The sequence below is a fragment of the Cornus florida genome, unplaced genomic scaffold, assembly GCF_030987335.1.
Source record: "Cornus florida cultivar Cherokee Brave unplaced genomic scaffold, ASM3098733v1 CherokeeBrave_3.0.0_Hap2_Chr04, whole genome shotgun sequence".
NCBI classification, from domain to species: domain Eukaryota; kingdom Viridiplantae; phylum Streptophyta; class Magnoliopsida; order Cornales; family Cornaceae; genus Cornus; species Cornus florida.
Genome location: NW_026775574.1, coordinates 97774939 through 97798186, shown reverse-complemented (window position 1 = coordinate 97798186; position 23248 = coordinate 97774939). Strand labels below are relative to the sequence as shown.

Sequence of the window (23248 nt, the reverse complement as noted above, 5' to 3'; positions counted from 1 at the left end):
TCTAAATCACATAAAACGGGAACAGCAGTGGAAGCGAATTCGAGAACGGGAGCATGAAAGCGGCAGAATTAAGTCATAAATAGTGAGAATTTGAGCCAAAGCGCGCGTGGAACGTTAAAACGAAAACGCACTCGGAGCATAAGAACAACACTCGTTGAAAAGAATTGTGTGACTTAAGAAGAAATCACTGCAAGAGAAGAGTGACCGGCAGTGGCAAGGTACCTGTTTGGAATAATAAGGTTGATTAACCAATAATCGCCCTAATCACGAGCCTCTTTAAACGGGTTTGACAGCAATAAAACACATTGCAACAACATAAAGATGGTCCTCTCGGCTTATATTCAATCCAACCCCTCATTGTGCTGTCAGACAAATTTTGATCCAACATACATCATAATGTACAGAATAATATTGAACTAAAATGATTCAGATTCACTAGCACTTCCATTACAAGGTTAAAATAGTGTACAGCATCTTAATGCACTAGAATTGGTACAGACTATCAATTCTTGAATTCTACATCCTCCTCATTAGCAGAAATTGAAGGATAAAATCATAAAAGTATAATAATGGAAAGAAAAAAAAAAATTGTATACACAGTAAAATTTTGGTATATTCTTTTGTTTGTAAATGGGAAAAAAATCAAATAAAATAAATAGCACTCCAACAACAATGATCCTCACTAGGACTAGTTCTTCAGTAATCTTGTCGGCTTGTGATCTGCGACATCTGCCAATGGTTTTATTGGCACAAAATCCCCCAGCTCCAAGTTCGATAGCAAATTGCTCCTTGAACTGTTATGATGTTACCATCAAACATCAAGCCCTTGATTCTGGCAAAAAATAAATCACATTTGTCAGTATGGGAAAGCAACAACATTAAATTCTAAATGCTATATAATGCTTTCAGCTCTTTATCTCAGCATCAAGACAATGTATAATTTTTTTAGAATGTAGATGCTTTGAGAAGTACTTCAACAAGTGCTCTATCACTCTTGCATAATTGTTAAAGGCGCGCCTAGGCTCCAAAAGCATCAGGCTTATCAAGGCTCAGCTAAAGTGCCTCAGCATAGTACACGCCAGACCCCTTCAATTAGGCTCGCATAAAGCCCTCAGACTCACACTTTTTAACTAGGCTCCGGGCTCAAAATATGACTACTAAATTAAAATGTTCTATATCATATATCGTATTGTCTAACCTCATGAAATATTTGACAAAATTCATAAATTTATGGTTCACTACATACATTAAGTGCAATTAGTGCTTAATTCTGAATATATAATAATAATATATATTTTAATATGCAATATTATTACACACGCGCCTTACTTCGATAAGGGTCGCGTCTTATATTGCGCCTTGCGTATAGGCTCCACAAAGCCTTTGGTGCCTTAGTGCGCCTTGAGCCTTTAACAACTATGCTCTCTTGCACGCGTGCATACACATCACAGACATACAAGCATGCACCCTCACCCACATAAATAGAAAAAACTTGCAGCACAAAAACTAGAAAATAATGAGTAACAATTTACCCCAAAATAGATTCCCACAAAGTACATCAAGTATAGAATGTGACAGTAATCGGTAACTGTAAGAAGCCATTACACATTCGATTCCATTGAAGATGGAAACCATCTTTAATTTCAATTCTTTAACAAACAGACAGTTATCAGTTTCACATTAGCATAAAGGACAATTAAAAGGAACAAAATGGTTTAGATCCGGCAGCTAGTTGACAAAAGCACTTCACCAAGAAGAGCTTGCTTGTGTGGCATCTTACCAACCAAAATATTCCAAAATTATAATAAGAAGTTAACTTGCCTTCAAATTCAATCTACTCATATTAGAAAATTCATTACTTGTGCAGTATGAATATGTCCAAGCAATCAACTTCTTTGTAATCCACTCCATTAATCAGACAATGTCACTGAATAAGAAATGAATAATCAAGCAAATGGGATATCAAAAGGGAAACAAATAATAACTATGCATAATTTTACCAAACACCTTTTAATTTTGAGTACTCAGTATGGAAAAAATCAATATTTTATTTGTCACTGCCCAATGTATCAAACAGATGATGTCACAAAATTGGAAATACATCAAAGGCAAACAGCTTCATTGATAATGAGGTTAAATGCAGATGAGAATATAAACAAATAAAAAAAAGTTTTCTGCTTAAAATCAACAATACCAAGTAATGGAAATCAACAAACTCTCAAAGCAAGATAGTTTTAACTTTAACCAAAATATAAACATATCGTGTAACAGCATGTGAAATATAAAATTTAGCAAATGGGGTCACTGAAAACAGACATAAAAATAGATAAAAACATTTGTAACTAAAAAAAATATATCAGATTCGGCATCTCAATAATGGAAAACTGTCAAAAAAAAAAAAAAAATCCCATAATTAACGGAAAACTGCCAATTGTTAAAGCAAATTAATTCTTCACAATCCCAACACCAAACGGATGGGTGTCATGCAGTGAAAGATGAAGATTTAAGGAAATGGGATCAGTGAAAATCCAACAGAACATAGTTATATATCCAAGTAAACACAATTTCAACCTTCGCTACAATTCTAAAGCACCAAAAAAAAGGAAAACATTGTGAAAACAATCGAGCTCCTAACAGTCCAACCACGAATATTATGTATCAGACAATTATACAAAAAAAAAAAAAAAAAAAAGGAAACTGCTAAGCAAATGAGTTCAATGTTTTATAAATTTATTATTGAGCCCCATGCATACATAAACAATTGAAAAGTAAAATTTGCAAAAGCTATTGAGTTCTTCGCTGCTAATTATATGATCAATAAATGAAGGATTAAGCATATGGGTTAAACAATAAAAAATTCTGAATTCCTAAAGTTATTTAGTTCGTCACTGCTAATTATATGATCAATAAAATGAAGGATTAAGCAAAGGGGTTAAGCAATGAAAAAGTATGAATTGCTAAAGCTATATAGTTCTTCACTGCCAATTATATGATCAATAGATAAAGAATTAAGCAAATGAGCATAAAAAATGAAAAATGTATGAATTGCTAAATCCATTTAGTTCTTCACTGCCAATTATATGATCAATAAATGACGAATTAAGCAAATGGGTTAAACAAAGAAATGTTATGAATTCCTAAAGCTATTTAGTTCTTCACAACTAATTGTACAATCAACAAATGAAGAATTAAGCAAATTGGCCATTGTGAAATTGGGTTGTAATTGTGAATTAAGCAAATGGGTTAAGCAAAGAAAAATTATGTATTGCTAAAGCTATTTAGTTCTTCACAGCTGATTATTGATCAATAAATGAAGAATTAAGTAAATGGGTCATTGGGAATTGGGTTGTAATTGTGAATTAAGCAAATGGGTTAAGCAAAGAAAAATTATGAATTGGTAAAGCTATTTAGTTCTTCACAGCTAATTATTGATCAATAAATGAAGAATTAAGCAAATATGTCATTGGGAAATTGGGTTGTAATTGTGAATTAAGCAAATGGGTTAAACAAAGAAAAATTATGAATTGCTAAATCTATTTAGTTCTTCACTGCTAATTATATGATCAATAAATGAAGAATTAAGCAAATGGGTTATGGGTCATTGGGAAATTGGGTTGTAATTGTGAATTGAGTAAATCTGTTAACAGCGAAAATTTATGAATTGTTAAAAGTATTTAGCTCCTCACTGCTAATATATGACCAATAAATGAAGAATTAAGCAAATGGGTAATTGGGAAATAGGGTTCTTATTACCTGGGTTAGAGAAGCACCAGAGGACGATGGCACAGAGGACCAGCAAAATGGGGATGAAATGGACAGCAGTCTCTGCAGATCTGAGACGACTTATCTCTTTCTTGGCTACATGGGATTGGGGATTGTAGGTTGGCAATTGGTCGGAATCCGAGCTCGGTCTGAAACTCTGAGATGCCGAAGAAGATGAAGATGATGATGATGACAATGATGACGATGATGAATATGCGAGCAACTCTGAGACTCGACTCGCGCTAGAAGAACGGTGCATTTTTCTTGGGAATATCAGAGAAATATAGATCGAGTACTCAGAGAGAGAAGAAGAAGGATTACAGGATCATGATAGTTACATTTGGTGCGGTGCTTTGTATCCTGGTTTGGTTTAATATCAGAAACTTCTCTGAAAGCCAACGAAAACGTCAAAATTCCATTCAATCGGAGGGTTTGTTTAGGAAGGTCAGAGGATGCGTTCTCCTGGAAGGAAAAAGGTAACTTACCTTTTCTTTTCTTTTTTTGTTTGTTTTTAATAGTATATATTTATATTTTAAAATTTATTTATTTATTTTATCCGAATGTTACAACAAACAAATGCTAACACATATCGCAGGAAACACGAACACAGAGTCTACAGACACAGGGACAAGAGTACCACGGATACGAAAAATCTCAAGAAGGGAGACACAGAAGCATGGATACATCAAAAAAAAAAAGAAAAAAAAAAAGAAAGATATATATAAATATATATATAAAATATTTTATTATATATAAAAAAAATTATTCATTTTATTCACATAATGAAAAGTACTAATTTGAAGTTTATAATTAAATATTTGTTATTTTACAATAGTTTTAGTGCATAATATATTTTAAATCGCATTGAATTTCATTCTTTTAAAAATATATAATTACAAAATCACTCTGTATAATTATGAGTGTTTTTTTCTTTTTCCTGAATAATTATGAGTGTTTAAAATGTGTTATTGTTGTGTTTAATCTTATTCGACACTCTCGCGTTTAGCTGTGTTCAATCTTACCGCATCACTCCTAAGTGGAGTGTTCATACTTCCTAATACATAACTAACCTTCCTAATACATAACTAACCGAACTAAAAACTTTCAAGTTCTCTAACATCATATCATTCACGGTTCAATTATGATTAGACGTTAATGATAAATTATGATTAAAGTATCAATAAAGGGTCTTAGAGTCGATGCAACACAATATTTTAAATTAAGACTAAACATCCGTTTAGGAGGTAATGCACTTACGATTGTTACATCTTGTCATCTACTATAAAATCAAAGTTACAAATACAAATTTAGTTGCCTTGTCATAAAATTTTTGAGTGATGCCATGACAGAATGTAACAACTTAGGGCCAAAGCATCTCAAGATGCATTGGAAACAAGATCCAACGCCTTCGATGCTTGGCCTTAAAATCTACTGCTTCTTTATATGCATTAAAAATAAATAAATAATTGATATCTAAATTGAGAATTCATGTCCAAAAAATAAGTCAATTACTTATAAAAGCTTTTTTGACTAATATTTTATAACAAAACTATTAACTAGATGAGCATATTCATGTAAATCACTATTCTTTAATATTTTGAGGGTTTTTGATATTTTCTCCGTCCTAATATAATTGTTGTGAGTCATAATTCACAAAATGAATAATTATATTGGACGAGAAAAGTAATATAATTTATTGGTGACCTGGGTAGTTCAAGGTGACAGGAAGGAAGTTGTTGTCCAATTGGTCAATCTATGATTATGAACGTGTTGCCAATTGCCAGAAGGACAAATCATCCTAGTTGTATTACTCCTCTTAAATGTATAAGCCACCATTTCTGACCAATCACTGTGAGGAAATCATGATCACGCGCATTCGCGGACTGCGTATATCAAATACCTTGCCAAACAGCGACTGCTTCACATGCTTTTGTTATTGGTTCGATGGTATTTATTGCCAAACAGTCTTTCTAATTTTCCATTCCACCTCATTCCACCTTTCAGTTCTCTTTTCCATTCTACTTCACATGCTTTTGTCAAATCTTGAGATGTTCGTGGAAGAATGAGAGTCCTCTCCATTGTATGATATGTTTTTAATTATGTATACAAGACTAAGATATTGAGAGGTAAGCTGTATTACTTCAAAAATGTAATATTCATGCGGCATATATACTAGAAGATATAATAGTATAATAAATTTAAGAGCTTAAATTATAAAATCTCTAATACTATATATTTTTTTTTATCATAAAACTCCAATTTGATTGTTTGTAAAGATCTTAACAGTGTTATAAAGTTATTACTTTACCCCAATTCTATTAGTTTGGGACGTTAACCTAGTGTGTGGTCTTCACATACATTGTCAATCAAATTTTAGTGACAAAAATATCCTTGCAAGAACATGTGTCAACCATGTGCTATCAATTTTATTTTTATTTGTTTTGTGCAAGAGGATAATGTTGTAATTTGTAAAATATAATTTTTTGTTTTTTTTAAATAAATTGGTATATCATAAGGGTAATTTAGTCATTTAACAAACTCTTAACAGTTTATTGACAAAATTGAATCAAAGTGGCAACTACTGTTACCGTTTTTACGAACAAGTCCGGGTTGTATGATAAAAAAAAAATAATAGTATTGAGAGTTTTTTATATGATTTAAACCCTAATTTTAATTTTTAAAATGCAATAATTTTGCTTCGAAATTATATTCTTGAAATAATAGTGTAACATATGCACAACAAAGTAAGTTATGGAACTTTTCAAAAAGAGATGATCCATCCAAACTCCAATGGATTAGAAGCTTAATTTTATTGTGGTTTAAGTTTGTGTAAAACATATCTTTATAAATTGAGTTATGTATTTGAGTTTGAATTTTATGGACATGATCCATAATGAGTTATGCTTTTCAAGTATAATTATAATAAATCTTAACCCAGTAAAATTAGGCTCCAACTAAATTATATATAGACAGGATAAGAATCAATTTAATGATGAATTTATACACCTATACGAAGGAAAAAATTTCTATAATTGAAATATTTATATACAATTAAAGTTTTTTTCCCTAATCATATACATATAAATTTTGTTTGAATTTAGAAAAAATTTAAACCCAATAACTAAATTATTTAAGTCATTGGCAACTTTTTAAAATGACAACAATTTGAGAAATGTTCTTGATGTCCCTGTTTTGATGCATGTTATGAATCCGTGTACACACGCGCAGTAAGTCGAATGGGAGTGTTTTTCCTTCGTTAATTTCAGTTACACGCGTATGCGTGGATGACACATCCAAGAAACATCTGGCCGTCTCGCCACCAAAGCAACTGCTGACGGGTTTCAACGGTTCATGAAAATGACAAAAAGCACTTTAGGCGTGTTACACATGCATTTTATTTGTGCTGTTTTTATTTTTTTTATTGCTACAGGATCAATTTTGGTAACAAAAATATATTTAGTGCAACCTTATTTTATTTTATGAAGTATTAAAACACTTCGTGAATAGTGGCTCAAAGTTGTTTTTTCTTATTTTGATAACTATTCATGACCCAAAATCATAACAGTAGTGTAATACGAACCAAAAACAAAACGTCTAAAATATTGTTTCTAAACGTGGTTCTGATTTTTTTTTTTTCCAAAACACTCTTACAACAAAAATACTATTTCTGTTTTAGCCAGAAACAAGATGTCTAAAACAAAGCACATGCCAAACGAGTTAATGATCTCTCCATTGTTGTTTTTTTCTTTATTAATTTAACGGTTACAAATAAGCTTAAAAAAGTTTTCATTTCATGTTATTAATCACCTTAATTGTTTCACTTTAAAAAATATATATGAATATTATTACTCAAGCCACAATTGCAAAAGAACAATTTCTTGATATTTTATTTTATCTTTGAGAGAAGGCGCCGAGGTTTTTTTGAATATCCTTATTAAGTCTCTTGTTCAAGTCTTAGGCAGTTACGATGTTTGAATAATTTTTTAAAGTTTTTTTTGTTCAAGTCTCACTGAAGATGAGTTTTGAATTTAAATGATGGACGTGATTTGCGATCAATTGTGTGGAGTTTGAAAAAGATTTAATAGTTTAAATTAATTAACGAGTGAGTTAATTTTATATTACTAATAAAAGAATAAAACAATGGAGAAGGACCATGGATGCACTTTGTTTTAGTAAATTATTTTACAATTGTACTTGTAAAACAATTTTATAAAACAGTTATTAAACGAGCTATGTTGTATAGAGGAAAATGTCGGACCTGAAAAAACAATAAAAATGAGAATATTAAGATGGATAAATAGAGTTACTAAAAGAGATTTGGTCACAAATAAAAATTTGAGAGAGAAAGTAGATGTGCATGTGCATCAATGGGTTAGAAAATTAGATAAAGTAAATTTAGATGGTTTGGACATTTACACCATAGACTTAGTTATAGATGGTTACATGAGAAAAATGATCTAAAATAAAATGAAATTTTGTTTTAAAAATAAATATAGTAGGTGAAATGACATTTAATATAAAAGATTGATAAGAGAAAAATCACGGGAGTAAAAATGTACAAATTAATACTATGAAAAAATCACCTATAGAATTAAATAGAATATTTTGGAACGAGGCTGAATTCTAACACATCACATGTGTGGCACACGCATGTAAACTGATGGATGGTTCTATTCAATACAACGTGGATATGATTTTCTACTGAATTCCTTTGAAAAACACATTCTCTTCATTTAAATTTTTTTAGTGTAATTTATTGTTTATTTAAATTGAATATAACAATGATATTATATCGCAACACTTATATAATATATTTGATTCAAGAGTGTAACACACTATATAAAAATTATAAACGCATTTGCATTGTTATGGTATTCCTGATGTAGTTTATTGCATCCCAAGAAATTCTGTTGCAATCCCGATTACGTTAGTGGGCCAAAAACCATCTGAACTATATACTGGGAATTGAAATTATTTTTCTGTGTTAAAAGAGAAAAATTAATTAATAAGAAGTTCTTGGATAAATAATAATAATGTGAAATTCAATCACGTTACATCTACCAAACACCATATTTAAAATTAAAAACCAATAGAACACAATTTAAAAGTATTCATAGAACATCCAAGACAGAGTAGAAAGAGAATATATATATATATATATATATATATATATATATATTTTCATCGGGTTTGTTTTGTTAGAAAGAACTAGCAAGAAAGGAAAAGAACCAAAAATATTTAAATTTTTTGTGTGAAGCAAAACAATTTGTTTCGCAGAAAAGTTGTGAAGTTATATTTTAAATTCCTATTATAGCCATAATTATTGGTTGAGCTTCCTTCATCTTTTTCTCCCTTTTTTAGAGACATATTTTTTTCCAAACGTAAATGTCCCCCCCCCCCCCCCCCCCCGCCTTCTTTTTTTTTCCTTCTAAATACATATATATACATATAACATATTATGGTGAGTATTTTTTAAGTGCATTATATTGAGACTTGAGAGAGGCGATAATTGCACTTCACTTTTTAACATTTACACAACAATCTTAAATGAAATGACAATTCTAACCTTACATTTAGAAGTATTGCCTCTTTTGGCAGGATAAAAAAAATAAAAAAGTAACCATTTAAAAAACTATATCTTTTGGCATGAAGAAAAAAAAAACGCCAAAAATATATATTTATTGAATAAATTATCTCCGTTGTCAATATATCAAAAAGATAATAATAAAAAAAAATACAAAGGGAAGATGATTAAAAAAAATTTTCTTTACTGAATAAATTATCTCTGTTGATAAGATCAAAAAAAAAAAAAAAAAAGTTATTTTTATTGAATAAATTATTTTTTTGACATGACCCATAAAAAATTACTAAAAAATAAAGTTACCTCTTTTGACAAAATTGAAAAAAAATCAATTTTGTTGCATAGATATCTCTTTCAATTGTATAAAGTAAAAAATAAAAAAAAAATAAATGTCACTATAAATTATCTCTTTTGACTACCAAAAATAAAATTATTAGTATAGAATATATTATTTTCTTTGAGAGGACATTCGGAAAAAACAAAAAGAAAGGAAAAGAAAAAAAAAACTAGTAAAAAAAGTAAAGAAGGTAAAAAATAAATAAATAAAGTTGTATAAATGGTAGTTATGACATTATAAATTAATGAATTGTGGATTAATGAATTTAAGGATTTTCTTGTCATTTCCTTTAAAAATAAAATTATAAACATACTGCAATTGGAGAAAAGTGGAATGCGAATATTGTTTCCCATTATTAATTTACAATATGTATATATACATATCAACTAGGTTTTAGAATTTGGATACTACTACGTTTTAGAATTTGGATACCAGAGTTATTATAAATTTTAGGGAATATATACATTCCTTAAAAAAATAATACAAAATATTCTATAGTTGTATAATTCAGAAATAAAACCCTCATAAACTTAGTTGTTATACGTAAAATTCTATTAGTTTTGATTATTCTAATATAAACAAATATCTAGTGGAACAATCATAATCTTATTTGATTTAATCAAAGTCCTTACAATTATTATTATATAAATTGTAATGTCTAAATCATATATATATATAAATTAAAATATTTTTGATTAAAGAAGTTCAGGTGATCTGGTGTCTCATACAAGTTCAAAATATTATTATCAATAACAAAATTTGATGCATGAATTAATTTTACTCAAATTTATTTATATTTTTAGTATTTAAAATTATAAGGGTAATTTTGACAAGTATAATTTTTTTTTTTTTTTTCTCTTTTATTCTATCCAAACTAATAACGTAATATTTTATCACAACTTTCTTGAAAAAATTTCATGCTAGCCAAATGTATCATGAAAACTGAAGATGCAAGAAACTCCTACTATTCTTTCTCTCTCTAGAATTCTTACACCTCAACCCGAAAAAGATCCATCTCCTTTTCATTCCAACTCCTATTTATAGATACTTACAAGATATTTACAAGATATTTGCAAGATATTTTCTGATTGCTGGACCTGGGCCTATTCCTCTGTAAGCCCTAGTCACCCTTGATGGGCTTACTCCCGCTCGGCCCATATGGCAGTGTCTTTCTATGGGCTGACCCAGCTGTTCGGACTGAAGGTTGTGTTTTGCGAGTCGGACCTGGCCCATGTCATCCGGGGCCTCCTCAACTGCCCCCATAATTGCCCCTTATTTAATAAGGGGTAATTATTGATGGCGTCTCATCATGACGCTGACGGCTCGAGATAACCACGTGGGGGAGCGGACGGTCAGATCCAGAATCAATGTTCCGGGGCTTGCTGACCAACCTTCCCGCCATGGTTTCCAACGTATATGCCCCCTTGCCAATGACTTCTGCAATTCTGTATGGGCCTTCCCAGGGTGGCATCATTTTTTTGACCATCCCCACCTTTCTTTTCAGAACCAGATCGCCCAGGGCAAAATCCCTGTGTTTTACTCTCTTATTGTGACTATTCGCCAGCACTTGCTGATACGATGCTAGCCTTATAGCCGCTGCGTCCCTCCTTTCGTCTATCATGTCGAGGTTCAATCTTAACATCTTGTCGTTCTGATCTCGACTACATGCTAAGCTTCTGATAGTGGGGACTAAATGCTCAACCGGTATAACTGCTTCGGTACCATACGCCATTGCGAACGGGCTCTCCCCAGTCGGCCGCCTTGGGGTGGTTCTGTAAGCCCATAGAACGTTCGGGAGTTCATCCAACCACTTCCCCTTATGATCTTCCAGCTTCTTCTTAATGCAGGCGAAAATGGTTCTGTTTGTGATTTCTGCTTGTCCGTTAGCCTGAGGATGACTTACTGCAGCCAACTTCTGGTTGATTCCATACTCCTCCAGCAGCTTTCTTACTTGCCTGCTGTCGAGGTTTGTGCCATTGTCCATGACTATTGTTCTGGGAACACCGAAGCGGCAGATAATGTTGTTCCAGATAAATCGTCTCACCTGAGTCTGAGTCACGCTAGGATACGGTTCTGCCTCCACCCATTTAGTGAAATAATCCGTGGCCAGTAACACATACTTGTTCTGAGCTCTTGCAGTTGGCAGAGGACCGACCACATCCATCCCCCATTGCGCGAAAGGCCACGGCGAGGCCATTACGTGCAATTCCTCAGGTGGTTGGTGGATCATTGGTCCATATCGTTGGCACTTATCGCACCTTCGAGAGAACTCCTCCGCATCTCTTGACATGTTTGGCCAGAAATACCCTTGTGTCATTGCTTTATGCGCTAACGATCTTCCCCCAGAATGATTGCCACACACACCCTCATGAATAGGTCGCAATACCTGCTGCGACTCCGCGGGGGTGACACATTTCAAGTACGGGCCAGAATAGGACCTTCTGTACAGCTGGTTCCGCACGATGGCGTACTTGGCAGCATTCTTTTTGAGTTTCCTAGCTTCATCCCTTTGCATAGGCAAAACGCCATCTCGAATATAGGTAATGATTGGGTCAATCCAACTCGGTTCATACGGTATGACGTTGACTTGCCAAGGGTCCGAGTCCATCGGTTCTTCGAAAATGGACGGCTGGGTCACTATTCCCACTGGAATCACCCTCGCCAATGTTTCACCGCAACTCGAAGCACTGCATGCTAAACGGTCTGCATCTGCATTCTGTTCCCTCGGCAACTGTATGAATTCAATCTTTGCAAAGTCCTTGGCTCTACGCAGAACGGCAGAACGATATGCCCCCATTATGTCATCCTTGGTTGCGTACTCACCATTTACCTGCCGAACAATCAGCTGCGAGTCACTATACACTGTCAAACTTTTGATCTGTAGCTCTCTGGCCAACTTTAATCCATTTAGCAACGCCTCGTATTCCGCTTCATTATTGGTGGCTCGGAACTCAAGTCTGAGCGCTTGGCTCAAGGAAGTGCCCTCTGGGGTTTGCAGTTTGATCCCAATCCCAGCCCCCATCTGGTTAGAGGAGCCATCCACAAAAAGTTTCCAAGAGCCGCTTCTAAGGTCCTCTTCCGTATCTTCGACATCACATTCTAGTAGGAAATCGGCCACCGCTTGCCCTTTAATAGCTATTCTCGGCTCGTACGTTATGTCAAATGAACTCAACTCTATGGCCCACTTTGTCATTCTGCCCGAGAGCTCTGGCTTGTGCATGAGCGTTCTGATTGGGAAAGTTGTTAGAACAGCTATGGGGTGGGATTCAAAATAATGCCTTAACTTTCTTTTTGCATTTACAAGTGCAAGTACCACCCGTTCGGCCTTTGAGTATCTTTTTTCTGCCTCCATCAGTGTTTTGCTTACATAAAATACCGGGTATTGCACCCCTTCCTTGCAACGAATCAGAACGGCACTCGTCGCGACACCAGATACTCCAAGATATAGAAATAACTTTTCTTCCGGTTCTGGGGCTGACAGGACTGGTGGATTCTGCATATATTGCTTCAAATGAGTCAATGCCTGTCGTTGCTCATCCCCCCAGACCTGCCTTCCATGGCTCCGAATCGTGTCAAAGAATGGTTTGCAGTGGTCTGACAACTTTGAAATAAATCGACTTAATGCAGCTATTCGTCCTGTTAGGGCTTGCACCTCTCTGATCGTCTTTGGCTCGGCATTCTTAATTAAAGCCTCTGCTTGAGCGGGGCTAACTTCGATGCCCCTGCGGTTGACCACGTGTCCCAGAAACTGCCCGGAACTCACACCGAACGAGCACTTGGTCGGATTGAGCCTCATCCCATATCGCTTTAGTACATCAAATACCTCTTGCAGATGCTTCAGATGATCATCCTTTTTCCTACTCTTTACCACCATATCATCAATATAGGCTTCGACAGTCTTACCCATTTGATTCTTAAAAACTTTGCTAACAAGTCGTTGATAAGTTGCTCCCGCATTCTTTAATCCAAAAGGCATAACTTTGTAGCAGTATGTTCCTCGCTCGGTGACAAAAGAAGTTTTTTCTTCATCTGCGGGGTCCATAGGAATCTGATTATAACCTGAATATGCGTCCAGAAAGGTTAAACGCTCATACCCAGTGGTAGCATCCACCATTTGATCAATCTTAGGCAACGGGAAGCTGTCCTTCGGACAGGCTTTGTTCAAATTGGTGAAATCAATGCATACTCGCCATTTCCCATTTTTCTTCTGCACCACAACGACGTTGGACAACCACTCAGGGTAGTGCACCTCTCTGATAAATCCCGCATCAAGCAGCCTATCGACTTCTTCCGCTATGATCTGATTACGTTCTGGAGCAAATCTTCGCTGCTTCTGTTTCACTGGTTTGAAATTAGGATTGACATTCAGGGAATGACAGGATACGGAAGGACTAATTCCAGGCATGTCGAGGTGACTCCATGCAAATACGTCGACATTGTGGGACAAGAAATCCACCAGCTCTTGCTGCTCTTCTCTGGTCAGTCTTATACCCACTCTGGTAGTTCGTTCTGGCCTGGACTGATCGATCTGCACATCCAGAAGGGGCTCCTCGGTCAAGTCGGCTGACTCCTCCACCCTATTCTGCTCGAGTGGAGGTTCCTGTAATTGCTATCTGGGGCTTGTCGACCGGACGGGCGCCTTTCCTTTCCCAGCATGCTTTAGTGTGACGGAATAACACTCTTTGGCTGCGACCTGATCCCCCCGAATGTCTATTACTTTATCTCCATCGGGCCCGAGGCACCTCATGACCTGATGCAGAGTTGAGGGTACACCTCGGACTCTGTGAATCCACCCTCTTCCCATCAGGAGATTATACGAGGGGTGAATTTCCACAACCACAAAAGTTTCCATAAGAGCTCGTTCTGCAGCTTGAACCTCTACTTCCACCATCCCGACGGGTTCCACCCTCTTCCCATCGAACCCTAATAAGGGATTTCCGGTGGGCTTGAGCCTCTCTGGTTTAATGTCAAGCCTGTCAAATGTGTCCCTCGGCATAACATTCGCACTGCTCCCAGGATCGATCAGAACTCTGCGCACCAAGCAATCTGCCACTGTCAAACTGACTACCAACGGGTCGTCATGAGGCAGTTGAACACGCTGCAGGTCTGTCCAGTCGAACTTTATCTGCATTGATGGGCTCTGCTGGTGTAGAGTGGTCACATTGCCGACCCTTTTCTTCATCTGCGCCTGCCGCAGGCGCACCCGTAGCAGCTCATCTGACTCTTCACTAGGCTCGGGTCGACCATGGATAGCATTGATTATACGAACTGGCTGCGAATTGTGGGAGCTTTGTTTATGACTCCTTTTTATTTGTTCCACTGGTCGATTCTGCTCCATCGCCGAGCCTTGAACATAACTCGCAAACTCCCCTCTAGCTATCAACATCTCCACTTGCCTCCTCAAGTTCCTGCATTCGTTAGTTTGATGTCCGAAATCAGAATGAAAAGCACAATGTTTAGTTTGATCCCTTTGTTCGAGGGGTTGTCTAATTGGCAGTGGTGGATGAAACTTGTCTTTGTTCTCCTGATACAGCCTCGCCAGAGTGACCTTCAGCGGAGTAATCAACTCTTCCTCCCTGGGCCTTTTTTCGGCCTTCCAGGTGGTCTGACGCTGCGGCTGAGCCTGCTTCTGCCTGATCTTTGCCTTGGACTTTTCCTCGGTTGACACAAGCGACGTTGTCCGAGCATTAGCTGCCTCCTCTTCTTCTAGGCGCACAAAGCCATCGGCTCTCTCATTGAGTTCATCCATGGTAGCCGGCGTGTTCACTACCAGACTGGTGTGAAAGGGAGTTCCGCGTGTCATGGCTAACTTGAAGGCTTGAACTGCCGTAGAAGGGTGGCATTCGATCACCATACTCTTAGTGAGATTAAACCTGGTAAGAAAGGCCTGGAGACGTTCATCCTTGTGCTGCTGCATCGTGAATAGGCTCGAGATGTCCTTCGGCGGGCGTTTGTTCCCATAATACTGGCTTATGAACCGATCGCACAGGTCTCTGAAACTGCCAATTGAGCTCCTAGGCAAGTTTTTGAACCAGCTGAGCGCCGGTCCGGCCAGGCTTGTAGGGAAACATTTGCACATTAAAGAGTCGTTTTCCGTATTCAGGGCCATTTTCAACTGGATATGATACACATGATCGATCGGATCGGTCGTTCCGTCAAACAGAATAAAGACTGGCATAGCAAACTTCCTTGGATGCGGCGCATTCAAGATCGCGTCGGTGAATGGTGAATCCACCGTCCGAGCTGCGGATCGGAGAGCTTCATTCTCTCTCTGGAGTCCAGCGGTAGCTCTGTGAGTTACGGTTCTGCCCTCCGAACCGTGATGAGTGACAGTAACCATGGAGGGCCGGTAAGACGGATCGAACGACCGTTCCTCTATGGACTCTCTTTGCCAAGGCGACGCTACTCGACGGCGATCAACCTCCATCACTTCCTCTCGGTCAAACCTTTCCCGCTGCGGATCAACGTGAGTCGATCCTTCGTGATCTTCAACTCGACGAACATTTGGCGGCAAATTGTCCATCATCCTTTCATCACGGTGGTGAGCTGACTGATTGTTCTTGTCCTGATCGCCTTGATGCGCGATATTAGATGGAACACCTCCTTCTCCGACCGGAAGTGGATGCGAAGCCGCAGGTATCTGCCGATGCTGCAGTCCAGCTTTCAATTCTGCATTTTCTTTTCTGAGAGCTTCAATCAAGTTCATCAACTCTTCAAGCTTTGTTTGCTGGACAGCCTCCATCGGATTGGAGCTTTCACCTATCATTATTCCCGAACGGAGTAAAGGCATTAATCTCAAGTTCGCGAGTAAATCTGAGCTTCGTGAGTAGGAATTTTTAGATCTGGCTTCTAATTCTCCGAATTATGCTCACTGTTTACGAGATCTGAATTGTCTGAACTCTAAATCCGTCAGATCCTGCCACAATCGAACAACTCGTGGTTGCGTAGATCCGAAGTCACTCCTGCCAAAGCTTCAAGAATTGTAATTCCTCCAGAGTAGGTCATAATCGCTCAGATCTGGATTCAAATCCCCAAGATCGAGTCTCGATCAACCGAATTGGTTTGAATCCATTCGATACTCTTCATTGATCAACCAAACTTTCATGCGATTCCCACAGACGGCGCCAATTGAAGATGCAAGAAACTCCTACTATTCTTTCTCTCTCTAGAATTCTTACACCTCAACCCGAAAAAGATCCCTCTCCTCTTCATTCCAACTCCTATTTATAGATACTTACAAGATATTTACAAGATATTTGCAAGATATTTTCTGATTGCTGGACCTGGGCCTATTCCTCTGTAAGCCCTAGTCACCCTTGATGGGCTTACTCCCGCTCGGCCCATATGACAGTGTCTTTCTATGGGCTGACCCAGCTGTTCGGACTGAAGGTTGTGTTTTGCGAGTCGGACCTGGCCCATGTCATCCGGGGCCTCCTCAAAAACTTAATTTTATTTTCATTCATTTCACTTTCTTTTACTTTCACTTTTCACCATTTATTTTCGTCTAGCCAAACAAACCTTGGTAAAGAAACTTACACTTACACTCACTTTGTTAATTTGAAGGTTCGAATCTCACCATCCACTTACCATTGGACACAAGGCCTTTTTATTTTTATTTTTTTGTCACCATCCACTTATTATTAGGTTTTTTGTATTTTTCCTTTGATTAAAATAGAATTAATGAATATAAGTGGAAGAAAATAGACAAACAAAAGCCCATTATCACACCTGTGCCACAATGCATGACACGTGGCCAGCACTCCTTCAACTTGCTACGTCACCACCCACCTTCACAATTCCGACAATTTAGGCCTCTTTAAGAATCGGAGTCCTCTTCATTCCCCACCTTCACAATCTCTTTCTCCGTCCCTCTCTATCCCTCTCTCTGCATCGATCGAAATTCCGTTCAAGTTCTCACCGGAAAACTCATAAAATCTCAGGCATATTTGCGATACTCGCCGGACTTCTCTTCGCCTAAACGATCAAAACAATATACAGCCATGAATCCTGAATAGTAAGTTCGCGTGATAGATTTCTGTTTTATTGTCGAATTATGCACTGAAGTTGTTAAAATCTACACTTTTTCGTGACTTTGTTCGAATTTATTAGATTCGTGATGTATTTCGTTTAGATCTGTTATGATTTGATGCTTGTATCTGTAACAAATTTTTGTGATTAGGTTGTTGTTGTGTTTGGATGGTTTTTTGGATCGTATGATGTGATTTAAATTGACAACATAGATCTAGGTGATTTGGTTTCAGATCCATTAATCGGTTTTGGTCTGTTGTGTACTTGTGTTTGGGCGTGTGGGGAAAGTACAATTCTATGAATATACTATATTTATACATAATTTTATATATTTCTGCACATATGGAATTCCCATCGAATTCCTTCAGTATTTCGGTGCAAAAAGATTAGGATGTAATTTTGGAAACAATGATCAAAACTAATGGAAAGTTTGAATTTTTTGTTTTCCACTTTGTACTTTAGCTAAGAATATTGTTGAAAAATGTCAGATCGTATGGTGGAACTTAGCTGAATAATTGGAATTCTTGAATTTTGGATGGACATGTAGCTAGCCTGTCATTGACAGTTATAAAAAGTTTCATTTTTTCCAAAATAAATTGTTTTTGGCTTTTAATTGGTGAATTTAAAACAAGTGCTGGAATTTGATTATGTATCTGAAAAGTTGAAGGGCCCAGGCATGATGTGCGCTGGTAGTTGCATTAGGCTAGCATTTGGTGATAGTAGTTGAAAATCAATTTTTTGGTGGAAGAAGTTAGATTTCGCTAGGTTCTCGAATTTTTGTGTCAGTTTCTGGTAGTTAAAAGAATTGAGGAAAGTGACTTTTACATGGTACAATGATAAAAGATCAAGTCCTAAGCATGAAAAGGTGGGTTTGGGGCTGACAGTAGTCACATTAATTAAATAATGCTATTGTTTAGTCTGCCCCTCTTAACTTTGTACATTAGCAAGACTAGCACTGGCAATGGCCTTGTTAGTTGTTACGAATATTGATTTTTTTATTTAATACATGAAGTCGCATTAACTGGCAATGATCAATTGGGTTGGTTCTACTGCTTAGGTTTATAAGGTTCAAATTATATCATCATTGATGTGTCTTCCACTGTTATGATTCACCATTTTGTACCCATAAGATTGAGCATCAATGCATTGTACAACTTATTGAACAGGGTACCTCGTGGTTCATGTTTGTGTGACGAACATTAAAAAAAAAATGCACTTTATCTACCTATACATTTGATTGGTCAACTGTTCTTTTGAAGTTAGTATGCAACTAAGTGGTGGTTTACATATCCAGTTCACCTACATAGGACATAAAATATACTTCTGGTTGAACCTGCAATATATGTGTGTGTTTACAGTTTGGTGGGGTTAAGAAAGTGATAGTTGGAAGAGTAAATTATCTAATTCGCTTTCATATGTTGAATTACATTTTATATTTGCAGCAGAAAGGCAAATTTGAATACCTGTGTCGCTTTGAATAACAAATCAAACAAATTTAGGATGATCATTCGGGGTTGCATGTTATTGCCAACATTGCTTGTTAAATCTTGTGCTTGAGATTTCGACCTCCACAATGATTGCACAAGATGTTTAAAGAGTTCTGGATGGAGATTTTGGTGGGAGGGTCTCCAGATAATAGTTTTCATTTATATTTTTTTTAGCTTGGTTGATGAATGAATTGCTGATGTAGCATTGTGTACATATATGGAAAATTGTTCTGTCCATGAAATTGGAACATGGAGAATATTTTGTGAGGCTTAATTACTAATTTTTGAATATAGGAATTGGGAGGGATATATCAAATGATGATATGTTCATGCATTTTTTAGTCAGAAGTAATTTTTAGGTAGCTTGAGTTGCATAGATTTAGCTTTTTGATTGTAACAGATGTCTAACTTTAGTGCTTGAATAATTTGTCATATATATAGATATATTATCTGATTTTTCTATCTAACATATTTGGATGCACACGCACAAACATGGCATCCGCACACACAGAGATGAAAAGCATTTGCATTTTCAATTCAAGAAGTTTTCTATTATTTTTTGGCATTGATGAAAGTATTTTGTTCTCCTTTTTACTCTTATTTGCAGTGATTACCTCTTTAAGCTTTTGCTCATTGGAGATTCAGGTGTTGGCAAATCATGCCTCCTCCTGAGGTTTGCTGTAAGTTTTTGGATTTATTTTTATATTTGCCATTCATGGGTTACTCTGGATATTAGAATGTCTGTTTTTCTGTTTCATTTCTATTTACTGAAGTTTTATTATTTGAAAATTGCCATAGTGCTTATGAAGACTTGTCATTGCATATTTATTATTCTTTTGATTACCACAAGAATAATTTGTGTATAACATACTACTTTTTGCTAAAGACGAAGTATGTGATGCGATTTTATATGAAAATTACTTTACCTGCCACATAAGCATCACTTACAGCATGATGTTGTTCTGTTTGTATCTAACCTTTTGTGGTATATATTGGAAAGGGAACTGATGCTACCTAATTGGGATGGAGCCAGGAGTTTGGTTGGGGGGGCATACTAACATATGATAAAATAAAACTTTGGTAAAAAGAAGAAATATGAGAGAATTTTAAAAGGAAAAAAAATAGTTTTTAATTCAAGAAAGAAAATGCAAATTTTTTGAAGACGATTTAAAAAAATGAAGAAGAATAAGGAAAATCATTAGATAGATTTTTTGAAGAAAAAAAATAATTTTAGGGGGGTGGGGGTGGCATTTTATATATTTCATAAATTATATACATTAAAAAATAAAAATATTAATAACCCCAACACCCCCCCCCCCCCCCCCCCCCCCCTTCTTTCCCCACCACCAGGTCGGCCCATGCTACGTCTGTCCATGCTACCTAAGGAGGTGGATATCCGTTCCGATTGAAGACTACTTATTTGATATTAACAGAAAACTTCCGATGTGACGTTAATGTAGACAGTTGGATGTCTGAGTGAAGATTTTACCCAATGATGCAGTTACTTTTGGCCTAAAATGATTCTTGGTTAATGTTGTGATCTTCATTTTTGTATAGAATATGGATGTAATTGTTATGTTGATATGTTCATGGTTTTTTCTGGTCTAAAGATTTCAAGTTAAGTAGCTTTGAATGGTGTATATTTTCTCTAACCATATTTGTTAATTTTGTGTTTTAGGATGATTCGTATCTGGATAGTTACATCAGCACCATTGGCGTGGACTTCGTAAGCAATTAGTTCCCATGCCCTTGGCTTGGTTTACTGAGTACATAACCTTTATATTCATTGCTAATTTTTCTAATGCTTTCTAATGTAGAAAATCCGCACGGTGGAACAGGATGGTAAAACCATTAAACTCCAAATTGTAAGTTTCTGAATCACCTTGCTATCAGTTATTCCTTTCAAGGGTTTCAATTTTGCTTCTTGTTTGAATTTTAATGAAATCCGAAACTTAAAACTCTCTTTCACGTGGGAAATTTTTTGGAAATTTCATAAAGTATAAAATAGTCAGTGAAATTTGTAAGACTACTCTAATCAGATTAAATGTCAAAAATTGAAATATTTCATATCTCCGGAGTCTTGTTTGGTGTTTCTTTTAATGAGTATCTTACTTTTATGACTATTTTCTTGTGCCTGGGTTTCTTATGTTGCCTTCGAACATGGTGTTACCTCTTCTTGGTTATTGTTTTCTTGATAACAACTGAATGACACCTACTTTTCTCTGGACGTGCAGTGGGACACTGCTGGACAAGAACGTTTTAGGACAATTACTAGTAGCTACTACCGTGGGGCGCATGGCATTATAGTAAGTGATGCATTTCCTTTTTTGTGTACATCTCTGAGTTTGTTTTCATATAGGGATTTTTGTAAGCCTTATATTTATGGTATTACTGGCAGGTGGTTTATGATGTGACCGATCAAGAGAGCTTTAACAATGTCAAGCAGTGGTTGAATGAAATTGACCGCTATGCAAGTGAGAATGTAAATAAGCTTCTAGTAGGAAACAAGTGTGACCTCACGGCACAGAAAGTTGTGTCATATGAGACAGGGAAGGTAATAATAATTATTTCTGTATCTTAACTCTTCTGTTAATACACATACATACATACATATATATATATATATATTCTTTTTTCTTTCTGTTGTGGTAGTATAGAAATTCAGTCCCTAGACTTCCTGTTTTCCTTGTTCAGGCGTTTGCTGATGAAATTGGCATCCCTTTCCTGGAAACAAGTGCCAAAAATGCTACAAATGTGGAACAAGCTTTCATGGCCATGGCTGCTGAGATCAAGAACAGGTACTATATGTTGTATTAATTCATTACGAAAGAACTAAACTTTATACGCACCATAAAAATTTGCTGTTTTATTTTAGTTGATTATGTTCTGTTCATTTCTTTTCATCTTCTGATCAACTGTTTAATCCGTATATACAGGATGGCAAGCCAGCCTGCGATGAACAATGCCAGGCCTCCGACAGTGCAGATCCGAGGACAACCTGTGAATCAAAAAGCTGGTTGCTGCTCTAATTGAAGGGCGACAGAATTGGTTGCCCAAGGATGCATTTCCTGTAAAACTAGTCTCATCTTTTCTTTTTTTCCCCCCCCCTTTCTTTACCCTCAGCTCCCCGTTTCTTCTCTCTGAAAAAGAACTCATTGTGATTTGTTTTTATATCTGGTGCTTCAGAACTTTGTTAAGACCTACATTCTTTTCAATGTACTTGATTTAAAAGATTGCTGTACAAAGTAGGAATATTAGTGAATAGTACTTACTTTTGTCAAGTTCTGCTCCTTTCAGTTGCATACAGCTTGGCATCTCCATTGCATGGGAGACGCTCACTTCTAACATCGGAGTACAAAACTTAGTTTTTTTCGATCTTATAATTCAAACCTGCCTAGAACTAAACTGGATCTTGGTTGAGTGGCATCATCGTCTTTGGATTTTGGGTGAGTGGCATCATCGAGGGTTTAATGGTTACTATAGGTTTACTGAGTGGTGAAGTAATAACATGGAACCCGTGTTTGCATGTGAAGTTAACAGGCATTTTAGCAAAAATGTTCATGCGTGATTTCACCAGCCATGATGAGCAGATCTTGAATCATGCAGTTCCCAGTAAGAACATCTTTAATAGCCATCTGAACAGCAGCGAAACTGTTGTCTTGATTATGGAATTACGTAAAATAACAAGGAAGAAAACGGTTTGCATCTAAAGATTTTCCGGTCATTGTGTTTTGGGTTGGTATCTAGGTCTTGAAATGTGAAAACACAGAGAGAACGACACAAGTTAGGAAATATTAAAAATTCCCACGTAGTTGCAGTTAAGCAACAAATAAGAGTGTCAAATGGCCCTCAACATACTTGTATTTAAGTATAAATAACTAATCAAAAAATAGACAAGAGTATCACTACTCATTTACTATTGTACTTGACTGATGATAATTTTGGATGGACAAGTTTTAATTTTTCAAACAATTATTTGGAAAAACATCAGTTTTTAGCCTACAATGTCTCCCCTGGTAAATGTACTTACTCAGGAAAGAGAATGCTCTGGTA

General features: G+C 36.2%; 2 protein-coding genes across 3 annotated transcripts; one reads left to right on the top strand and one right to left on the bottom strand.

Annotated features, from left to right (window-relative positions):
• Positions 1 to 399: 399 nt before the first annotated feature.
• LOC132304117 (uncharacterized) lies at positions 400 to 4269 on the bottom strand. 2 transcript variants are annotated; one of them, XM_059801665.1, is made up of 2 exons: positions 3754 to 4264; positions 400 to 832 (listed from the first exon to the last, which is right to left on the bottom strand). In XM_059801665.1, the coding sequence occupies exons 1-2, from the start codon at positions 4019 to 4021 to the stop codon at positions 819 to 821; spliced, it is 282 nt and encodes a 93-aa protein (XP_059657648.1). In that variant the 5' UTR covers positions 4022 to 4264; the 3' UTR covers positions 400 to 818. The 2 variants fall into 2 exon arrangements, with proteins under 2 accessions (XP_059657648.1, XP_059657647.1); XM_059801664.1 differs by lacking the exon at positions 400 to 832 and adding an exon at positions 839 to 1927 and having other exon boundaries at positions 3754 to 4269.
• Positions 4270 to 17504: 13235 nt separating this feature from the next.
• LOC132304116 (GTP-binding protein YPTM2-like) lies at positions 17505 to 22476 on the top strand. Its single transcript, XM_059801663.1, has 8 exons — positions 17505 to 17694; positions 19803 to 19875; positions 20874 to 20921; positions 21013 to 21060; positions 21430 to 21501; positions 21594 to 21749; positions 21890 to 21993; positions 22132 to 22476. The coding sequence occupies exons 1-8, from the start codon at positions 17681 to 17683 to the stop codon at positions 22226 to 22228; spliced, it is 612 nt and encodes a 203-aa protein (XP_059657646.1). The 5' UTR covers positions 17505 to 17680; the 3' UTR covers positions 22229 to 22476.
• Positions 22477 to 23248: the final 772 nt, after the last annotated feature.

What these genes read in the sequence shown, in the direction of transcription:
- LOC132304117 (XM_059801664.1), bottom strand. Translation starts at nt 4,021, where the DNA reads ATGCACCGTTCTTCTAGCGCGAGTCGAGTCTCAGAGTTGCTCGCATAT.
- LOC132304116 (XM_059801663.1), top strand. An exon ending in GCACCATTGGCGTGGACTTC is followed by an intron (nt 20,922 to 21,012) that starts GTAAGCAATTAG and finishes TTTCTAATGTAG; the next exon opens with AAAATCCGCACGGTGGAACA. An exon ending in GTGGGGCGCATGGCATTATA is followed by an intron (nt 21,502 to 21,593) that starts GTAAGTGATGCA and finishes TATTACTGGCAG; the next exon opens with GTGGTTTATGATGTGACCGA.